Raw genomic sequence first — 11,230 nt, forward strand, 5'->3', positions numbered from 1 at the left:
TCTCTATCCACTATTAAATAAAAAAAAAAAACAGCAAGTAGACAAACTTATAGAATTGCTCACAATGCATCATTATGCAAATTCTCCGTTTTCAATCACTATTTAATATGACATACGCAAATTGGCCACTTTCAATTACTTTGCTCAGAAAGCGTTCTCTACGATAACTACATAGAATTCCACTGCCGAAAAAATGCTTACATTTCTGGCAAAATACATTTTATCTAAACATTAGTTTATCTCTTATTTTTTTAAAACTAATACATTTTGACCAACTATTATTATTTCTAAAATTACTTCCATATTCCTTTAATTTACTTAGTAATTATAAATAGACAAAAGAGTACTAATAAACATATCATATAACATTACAGTATAATTTGAATAAACATTGTATACAACTTGTAGATTTTATATATACTGTCATATATAATATACATATGATCATTTTAATTTTTATAAATACATGATATTAATAATGTACCTACTATAATTAACATACCCCCCCTACTTACCATAAGTCTATTCAATTTTAAAACACTCCCTTAAATGAATCCTAGATACGCCACTGCTCATTGGCAATGTTAATAAAGCAAATGAAAATACCCACCATTCAAAGTTACCATGAAGTACCAATTTATTTGATTTCTTGACAAAACAAATATCAAATAATATTAAAATATAACTTTTTATTTATAATGACGTTATAGTAAGAAATAGTTTATCGTTTTTAATGAAATGTTTTTATATTTACTTAGTTAGTATACATATTTGTGACTACAATGTGACAATAAAATAACAGAACATTTTAATAATTGTTTATTGTAAGATTCAAGTCAAATTTTAAATTGATTTAATACCAGACAATAAATCATTACTAAGGATCATATTGAATGGAAAAATAAAAATATGGTCGAAGCAAATAATTTTAACTGTATTTATTTAATAACATAAGCAGGACTAGATAAAACATTTTGGATATACATTTTTTTTTTTTTTTATTGTTACTTTGTTATCATAAATCATAAGATAGTTGATTTCTTATCAAAGGGCACAAAAATTAACAATTTTCTTTTTACTGTTAAATGTGCACATAGTATATAATAATTAGAGCAAAATATAGCAGATCATTTTTCAATATACGTTAACTTGTAACGCTAAAAGACTGCAACTTTTTTGCTAACATGATTAACAACATGACTATGCTTAATTAAATATAACTAGTATTAGATCTGAACTGGCTAAGAACATTATCAATATGATTTAATAGTTTGTCATTTAACTCATATTACATATTAAATCAAAACTGAATTCTATATTTGTTAGGAATGGGTAGTGATCGCACACCATTTTTGTTATTGGAATCTCCTTTATAAATCCCATCTCTTTGCAATGATCCTCTTCTTCCTTGCATTCCTCCTGGAGAAAATATCCTTAATTTTGATTCTACATTTGTCATCTTATTTGAATCTGGCAAACCCAAACTTGCAAAATCAATTTTTCTAGGTGGAGGTATAAAACTTCTTTGTGTATCCTTGTAAAATGAACGACCTGGAGATTCTCTAGCCATGACTCTGGGTGGATCAAGTATACTCTTACCTGGTGAGTCTCTAGGACCAACCATTATTGCCCTGGATGGGGATTCTCTTGTAATACTAGATCTCGATTCTCGGGTAACACTAATTCTAGATGGAGATTCTCTAGGCCCTGTACATGACAATTCTCTGGATGTAATATCGTCAGACTCGTGGCTGGATCTACGGTAACACCCATCTGGCGGTAAGGGTGACTGTCGAAGTGACCGTTCTAATGGTTCATACTTCACTGAGCTGGGACATTCTGTAGGTGTATTTGGAGCTGTACTAGTATCACTTGATGTATCCAGGGAATTCAAAGAATTCTTACGGCTATCACTGAAAGGACTATATTCACCTAATTTTTTTACTTCTTTAGATTTGACATCTGTATCGCTGAGACGACCATACTCTCCAACTTTACTGCTAGATTTTCTATGACGTTTAGGCCGAGGAAGTGAACTAGGAGGCAAACTGCCACATCGGCTCTCTTGTGTTTGACGTTGTGCTTGAGAACACAAACCCTGTTTTTCCAAAAGCATGATGTCATCAGCTCGGTGACCAAGGAAATTGCCAGTTACAGCCTCCAGTAGTGGTTGGGGTGTTTTCGCTTTTCGCGACAAAGAGCCCGTATGAGAGAAGCCTGGAAAACAGCAAAGACCTCTCTGAAAACAAAAACAAACACGTCCCCCCATTCAGGAACCCAATAAACGTCCAATTCTCTAACATCTTTTATTTAATTTATTTAAACCAAAATTCAAACGAAATAAGACTCATGCCTGATTAATACACTCGAAAAATAAACATTGAAGATATTAAAAAAATAAAATAAAATATTAGCGTTGCAAATACATAAGGATTTTTTTTTAATTTAATTGACAAAAATCCATATTCTAATAGTAATTATGGAACTTCTGTTAATATTTTTATCACATTATAACTAATTTGAGACTTTTCTTTGTGTAATTTTTATCAATACTACATGTTTTAAAATATTTATCAACAATTTAGTACAAAAGTAAATAACTCATAAATAGGGAGAACGTGTTAGTTACCTTACAATCACAAGCCAATTAACGGCATTTAAATGTAAACATTTTATTAATTAAAAACTCACACAAATAAAATATAGTAACGAGTACAAACTAAATAGACAAAAACAAAAAACGTTTGTTATATTTTTAAACAAGACAATATTTAACAATTAAAACAAATATATAACATCAGAAACTGAATCAGGGTAAGATGATTCTGCAACAGTGCTGTTTACCTTGTTCAGTAGCTGTGAGTCTAATTCTTTTAATTGATCATCTAATGATTTATGATCAAAACTTTGATTTGCAGATGAATACTTATTACCATGATGATGATGATAAGTACTGTCCACACTACTTGTATATGAATTGTTTGAGCCAAATCCTAAAAAAATAATAATAACTTTAGCGTTTAAATACTCAAATAAATTAAATTAAATGGATAATGTTGTTATTAAATATAGATATACAAAAACAAAATTAAAATATAAATTAAATCTTATTAAATATTGACTTTACATTAAATTATTTTATAATTTACGAGTATAAAATAAACAAAGTAAATTTGATTTAAGTTGATAAACATAAGAATCTGAAAATCTAAGGGAAGAATTTTATTTTATTTGTAACACTTTAAAAAAAAATATCAAAAAAATATTTAAAAAAAAAACCAATAATAAATAATTACAAATCATTTTATGCATTTTAATGAATCATAGTTATTTTTTAAAATTGAAATGGCTCTTATTTAGTCAATTTTGAATTTAGAACCAAAGTTGATACAACAAAATTATTTTTAATAAAAATAGGCCTATTCAAATATGATGTTACAAAATAGGTTTTGCTATTTAAAAGAACACATTTTGAACTGTGCATGCACATATCAAAATGATAAATAATTTGATATGTCTATAAATGTGTTTTTATATACCACTAGCTTGTATAAAAAAATTGATTTATACCAATGTAATCTGGCAGAAAATTTCAGTGTTCCCTAAATTAGGGAACACATGGTATATATCAGTTAGTTTTCAATATATTTTTAATCACAACCCCCAAATTTTACCTTTTTTTTTTACGAATAATTAATAATAGAATATGAAATTTTTTGAATATGTATATTTAAATAAATAAATAATATGTAAATGTATATTAACCATTTTCTTGTTTTAATGGAAAACTTGTGCTTGAATTTTTTGAAACTATAGTATCCATATTAATTTTTATATTAGAAATGGCTTAATATATTTTGATATGAATAACTATTTGTCTTTAATTTTTGGGGATCCAAAACTATCTTTTCTAATCCCTAAGGGGATTGTAACCCTCAGGTTGAAAATCACTGATATCATGTTGTGCAAAAATTAACTAAGTGTATTTTTATAGTTTTATAGTTTTTGATAATTTAAATTTTAGTTATAAATATACTTTGAAAACTACAGTTTATATACATTTATATTAAACTTACCTAAAATATTAACTAAAAATGAATATATTTTTCAAATAAAAAGTTTTAAAACTAGAATTGATATTACCAAAAGTTATAAAAATAAACATAGTCAATTTCTGTATGATGACAATGATATATTAATGTTTAATGTACTATAACTTCAAAAATAAAATATATTAACATAATATGATCAATATTTATGCTATTATAACAAACTATATACCAAGGTCATCAGAAGTTAAATCTGTAGTATTAAGACTTGAGTGTGGAGTATGATGACCAAGACATATACTTGGATATGAACCAGAGACATCTTTTTCAAAACTATGTTTTTTTTGCAACACTCTTATCATTGCATCACGTTCGGCCAATCTTGATTCCAATTCTTTCATCCTAAAGTCAATCATTAAAACATACAAATTATAATAGAATATAATCATTTATTCAAATACATAGTTATAAAATGTAAATACCGCGATTCCAGTTCGCTGACTTTTTTTTGTGCTGTATGTACTTCTTCCATTTGTTTTAACTTATCTGACCGCGCTTCTGCAATGAGTTTTTCACTTTCTTGACCGGTTTTTTCTAATGCTGCGATTTTTGCATCCCTAACATAATAAGCTTATGTAATTCACAATATATTTTTTGGTTGTAAATTATTTACTTTGGTATACTTGCTGCATCTATAGCAGCTTGCCTTAATTCACTTTCTTCTAAATATCGTTGTTCCCATTTAGCAACTTCACCTTCTAGTCGCATTATTTTTTCATCTTTTTCACGAAGCATACGTTTCAGTTCGGGCAAACTTTCACCAGGCTCATTGTCTAAAATTGTAACATATATTAGATAAACTATATAAACTTACAATACTTACAAGACTAACCAGTTGAACCATCTTGAGAAGTGTTATTGTGGCGTCCTCGTTCATTCCGCAGTTCTCTTTCTAATTGCAGTCTTAATTTACGTTCAGTCTGCTCACGTCGATCACTAGCTAGTTGAAGAGAAGACAATGCTCTTTGCAGATGGGCAACTCTTTCTACATGAACTTGCTTTTTACGACATTCTTCTTCTAGACGAACAACATTGGACTGAGCATTAGTTAATGCTGTGTCCAATATATCAATATGAGTACGTTGTTCTTCAAGTGTAGCACGTTGAGCAGCCAATTCTATTTCTTGGCGGTCTTTAGCAGCTAACAAGTCTTTATCTAAAATAAAATTAATTAATAAATATATATTTAATAAAATAAAAGAATAAATTTAATAACCTACTTTGAGTTATCAATTGAGCTATTACAGTTTCACGTTTTACCATTTGGTTAGAATCTACTGTATTTGAGGAAGACAATGATTGATCACGTAAAGCACGGTTTGCTTCTTGTAAACGTCTAACTTCAGCTTGAAGTTTTAGTCTAGCTGTTCGTTCAAGTCTTTCTCGTCTTTCACTTGATTCTACAAGTTCCTGATGAGAACGATATACTTTGGAGACTTCTTGCTCAAGCTAATAAAACAATTAGATAACTGTTCATAAAACATGCCTTTAAAGTATAAATAAAAAAGTTGAAAACCCATTACTAAATTTAAGTTGATTCAGTTGTCAAAACAAGTACAACACGTGAACAATTTAATATAAGCAAGTAAATATTTACCCTGTATGATTTGGCAACTTTTTGATGGCATGATTCCAATTCTATTTTCAGACTTTTGTTTTCCATCATTAAACAGTCAACTATAGACAACATTTTTTGATCTTTTCTGGAACAATAAAAGATAGATTTAATATTTTGTTACATTTTAATTTAAAAAATATCACCAATTACCTAGTATTTCCTAATGTATGTCTCATGGGATCTGTTTCAGAACGTTCAACTTTCAATATTCCTGTACCCAGATTTGGTTGAGACTTTGATTTAACCAAATTTCTTATAGGAACTGGTCGATATTCTGATAACCATGAATTTTTATCTGTATCATGCCATCGAGATAAGTTAATATCACGTCTTGAGGGATCTACCTTGACTTCTTTGGCAAGATGCTTTAAAACCTAAAAACATGAATTCTTCATTACTAACCAAACACATTAATTATAATATAAAAATGATATCATACGTGTGACTGACTCAGATAATCATCTGGTATATTGGTTATTTCTCTTACACCCATATCAATGTTCTGTCGCCCCCCATTTTTATTTCCCTGGTTTTTTATTTCTTCTCTATTTCCATAACGATATTTAGGTATACCAGAACTAAATCTAGACCCATCATCGTTATGAATAATTAAAGTGTCATAAGCTGATGATGTTGATATGGTGAAGTCTTTATGTGTCTCTTGTCCTTGAGGTTCTTGTCTAATTGCCGTTCTGTGACCATTGTTAGTGTCATCAAATGATTCACTCTCACTACCGCTATATTCACCATTCAAAACTAAAATACAAAATTTAGCACATATAATACAATTATTATTACAATGTACCAGTAGTGTCCAACCCACGGCTCGCGGGCCACATATGGCCCACGAAAGTATTCTATGTGGCCCGTTACGAATTTTCTAAAATAAAAATAAATTTTAAAAATGTATAAAAACATTTTTAAATTATTTATTTTCATATATTATTTTAATATAAATTTATGAATTCGATTAAATAATTATTCCAAAAAATACCATTATAATGATAATAATAAAATTAAAAACTATATAAAAATATTATACTCTTATTTTTAATGTGAAATTTGAGCTTATACTCCTTTTACTAAAAATAAAAAATCTGGTTGAAATTTAGTGGTTCCAATCCTCAAAATTGAATAAAGGTGTTTATCCGTAAGTCGCGATCTATGAACCGATTTTGTTTGTTTCATTGGTGAAAGTATTTGTTTGTATATATATATATATATATATATATATATATACGTCCAGCCAAATACATTATAAAGTCTCTTAAAGCAGGGATATCTTCATGTGGAAGTTTTAAATAAAATATCGTCTTGTTTCATTTTTTGAAATTCATCAAAGTAAAATGAATTTGTTTACAACTCAATAACTTCAAGTTGAAGAAAAGTGTTGACATTATTTTCATCAATATTAAATGGATTTTCAAATAAACGTCACGATTTTTCGTGTAATTTAACATAATGAAAAATCGGTTTCCGACTTCTTTAACATTTCTACAAATCTATTTGTTGGATATAACGGTTTTGTTTCATTTTTAAACATTTGGCAGTTTTCATAATGGCTAAAGTCACTGCGCTCAATTTGATCAATAAATAATTTTAATATTGCATCAAATGCTTTAACAGTATTATACATGTCAAATATAAGTTTTCCAGGTCCTTATAATTTTAAATTTTAAATATTTAAATGTAGGTACTTAAAATAACGTACTGATCAAATTAATTTGTACCTACGATGTATACCTCAATTCATAATCTTTTCAATGGACAATAAAAGATAAGAAAACAAGTCCAATATATAAGATTATTTTTGTACTTTTATACTTTATGGCCCGTTTGAAGATAATTGTAAAGTGGCCCACCAAAGGAAAAAGGTTGGGCATCACTGCAATATATATTACATCAATTTTAATTGGCATGCAAAATAATTTATTTTAATATTTTCAGTGTTTGACTCAAAATGAAAAATTCTCAAAATATGTACGATTTCATTTCGATATATCTTATAATAATATAATTTATTTATATATTTATATTTAATTATAACATTTATATTTATTATAAAAATGTAAATACTAAATTGTTTAGGCTATAAAAATAAATAAATAATTAAATGAAAATATTAAAATAAGTGTTAAATTTTATATTGTTTTATAGAAACCACAATAGAACATAAAAGTATATACTATACAATTATATTTAATTTTAAAAAAAATGGTTAGCTGAAAATAAATAAAATGAATAAAATAAATAAATAAAATGCTACTTCAAAATAAAAAAATTAGAAAAATTAATAAATGAATGAATTCAATTTAATGAAATTTTACCACATGGATTTCAGGCTGTCTCATGAAATAATATTTTTAATACAATGAATAAAATAGATAATATTAAACTTATTCAACCTTCTATTTTTATTTTAAATATTTGTTGTGATTACATTTTTAACTTTACCATAATATTAAAAAAATTAAGCAACAATGAACCTAACATAAGACTAAGTATTAAATCATGATTTCCTTCAAAACAAGAGAAAAACAACGAAGTATTATATATTTTACATCAACAATATTTATTGTATGTTCTAAACGAAAGAGAAAAATTTTAAATTAAATTCATTTGACGTTTGATTTCCTAAATGTTAATTTTAATTCAAATCGAACTATAACAAACAACGAAGTCCATCAATAAGTTGTTCGTCATTAATTAGATAATATAATAATAATAATAATTATTATTATTATAAAAATCATTCATTAACTATTTCAAGTCCTTATTAAAGCAGCAATTAATGCATTTTTAAACAAATATTGTTTCAAGTTAAGTCTTTTCATTTTTTTTTTTTTTATTTCGGCCTTTAAGACCATGCCGCTAAATACTAATCTTGCCGTCTGTCCCTATAATCCGCTGCTTTTCTCCATCTTATTCCTGGTCCTATCGTATTTATGTCCTTTTTCACACAGTCTTCCCACCTGAACCTGGGTCTCCCTAAAGGTCTTTTCCCTATAGGCTCTTCCTCTATTACTTGCCTTATTAAAGAACCTTGCTTACGCCAGGCATGCCCCCTCCCCCACATGAGTCTTCTTTTTGTGATCTCTTTAACTATATCAGGTCTCTGAAACTGCATTTGGAGTTCGTAATTATGCAATTTTCACCGTACATTTGTTTCACTATCTAAGACCGATCCATATATTTTTCTTAAAACTTTCCTCTCAAATACCCCTAGTCTTTGTTCTTCAGATTTTCTCAATGCCCAAGTCTCAAAACCGTACAAGACTATAGGTCGTAATAATGTCATATACATTCTTATTTTTAAATTTTTAAAAATGGTTCTAGATTTTAGTATTATTTCTAATCCGTAGTATCCCTTATTAGCTAATTGTATTCTCGACGACACCTCTGTCTTAAGTTCATTATCTTGAGTGATAATTGATCTCAGATATTTAAACTGTGACACTCTTCTAAATATATATCCTTCTAAATCAATATGCTGTTCTGTTTCATATTTCTGTTATTTCGGCTGACAATTAAGTATTCCGTCTTATCGTCGTTAACAGTTAATCCAACTTTCTCCGCAGTCTTTACAAGTTTTTTTCCCAGACTTTTTATCGTCTCGATATTATCTCCTAAGAGAACGATATCATCCGCGTATGCTATAAGTCCTATTGTTATCTGTCCCAGCTCAATTCCTTCTGAAACATTCATTTTTCATACTATTTTTTCCAGTACCAGGTTAAACAATACTGGGGATAGTGCATCCCCTTGCCGATGACCTGTTGTCACCCTCACAGACTGTGATATTGTGTTTGCTATCTTAACCTTTATATCCGTCTGATTGATGCTGGCTCCAATGAGGTTTACAATCTTACTTGGAAATTTAAATTCTTTTAGTATTTGTATTAGACTTTCTCTATGGATAGAATCATAAGCTTTTTTAAAATCCACAAATAATATGTGTAAGTACATCCTTATTGTATTCCCAACTTTTTTGGAGGATCTGTCTTATTGCAAAAATCTGATCCGTTGTAGATCTATTGAGCCTAAATCTTCCCTGGTAGTCTAGTAAAATCTCTGCTATTGGCAGAGATTTTACTCTATCCAGTATACAATATGCTAGGATTTTATATGTTGTGTCGAGTAATGCTATACCCCTATAATTATTACATTCTTGTGGGTCATTTTTTTTATGAATAGGACAAACTAATGCAGTGCTCCATTCCTTCGGAAGTCTTTCTTCATGACAAATACTTTCAATGTACTCTATTTATTGTTCCCTCATCCAGGTTTTCTAGTACTTCTCCTTGGATTCCGTCCTCCCAGGGCTTTTATGGTTTTTTAGCCAGTTAAATTGTTATAATATTTCCTTTTTGCTCGGAGGCGGATAATCAGTGTCATTAGATTCCGTTAGTATCAAAGTAAATATCTCGACTGGGTTCTCACAATTAAGTAATAATCCAAATTACTGTTTCCATTTTTCCAATACCTTGTCTTGTTCTGTCACAAAGGAATCATTGTCATTTTTAAGGAACTTATTATGTTTTTTGTACCCTCCTCTAATTGATTTTATCTTCTAGTATAGTTACCGAGTTCTATTTACTCTATGATCAATCTCGATTTCCTCTAATACATCTTTTGTGCATTTCCGTTTTTCATATCGAAATATATTATTTGCTTCTTTTTGGCATTTTTTGTATGTCATCACTTTCTCTTTATTAGTGGTGGAAGAAGTGTTACCCTGGTGACAGCAGTAGCCACTCAGGGGGAACTCAACAATGTGTTGAAAATAAATAATAAATATAAAAAATAGAACAAATGCAAATTAAAGTTTAAGTGGACTGTATAATAAAATAATAATAATAAAAATAACAGTAATAGTAATAGTAATATTAATGTGAATAATAATAAAAATAATGCATTAGATTTGGTACCTTAGCCACTTTGGCTCAAAAACATATATAAAAAAAATAATATAATAAATGTATAATAGAAATGTGAAAATGAGATCTTGAGATATTGCTAGATTAATTATATAAACAAAGGAACTATGTAAGGCACGTCTGCCACAAAAACGTAAAAAAACAACAGTCGACAAATGATACTCACAGCATTTAACTGCAGTGGACAGTGGGTTTAATCCCTACGCTACCGCACCGGGGAATGTATATAATAATGAAATAATACAATAAAAAAACACAATACGCGGGGTACGTGCGCTGCACAACTACAGTTAAAGATGAAAAATTCACGCTTCGATACCCACTGTGCATTTAAAGTTACAAAACATCGTTGCGATGTAAGCTTTATGTTTCAATGCTAACATCGCACTCAATGTTTCAAAAACATTGCAGGGTTGTATAATTAAAACACTATTTTAGGGTTTGTTCCATCAACATCAAATGTACCTGCAATTTACAACGTTCTAGAAACAAGTTTCTGTAACGTTATCTTGATGTTTCTTATTATTTAATAGTTGACATTGTATAATCTACAACTATTTGTTTTT

At 28.6% G+C, this 11,230-nt stretch overlaps 1 protein-coding gene across 1 annotated transcript in view; it reads right to left on the reverse strand.

Moving 5' to 3' along the window:
* Positions 1-971: 971 nt before the first annotated feature.
* Positions 972-11,230, reverse strand: part of LOC112687808 — a 27,205-nt gene continuing 16,946 nt past the window's right edge. Inside the window, exons 3-12 of the mRNA XM_025560761.1 lie at positions 6,167-6,483; positions 5,878-6,101; positions 5,707-5,812; positions 5,330-5,558; positions 4,942-5,265; positions 4,723-4,882; positions 4,532-4,666; positions 4,282-4,451; positions 2,845-2,993; positions 972-2,239 (exon numbers count right to left, since the gene is read on the reverse strand). Coding sequence (XP_025416546.1) covers positions 1,301-2,239; positions 2,845-2,993; positions 4,282-4,451; positions 4,532-4,666; positions 4,723-4,882; positions 4,942-5,265; positions 5,330-5,558; positions 5,707-5,812; positions 5,878-6,101; positions 6,167-6,483 — 2,753 coding nt within the window. The 3' untranslated portion in view covers positions 972-1,300. The remainder of the gene's footprint in view (positions 2,240-2,844; positions 2,994-4,281; positions 4,452-4,531; positions 4,667-4,722; positions 4,883-4,941; positions 5,266-5,329; positions 5,559-5,706; positions 5,813-5,877; positions 6,102-6,166; positions 6,484-11,230) is intronic.

The sequence above is a fragment of the Sipha flava genome, unplaced genomic scaffold (assembly GCF_003268045.1).
Source record: "Sipha flava isolate LNK unplaced genomic scaffold, YSA_version1 361_pilon_pilon, whole genome shotgun sequence".
In the NCBI taxonomy this organism is placed as follows: Eukaryota; Metazoa; Arthropoda; class Insecta; order Hemiptera; family Aphididae; genus Sipha; species Sipha flava.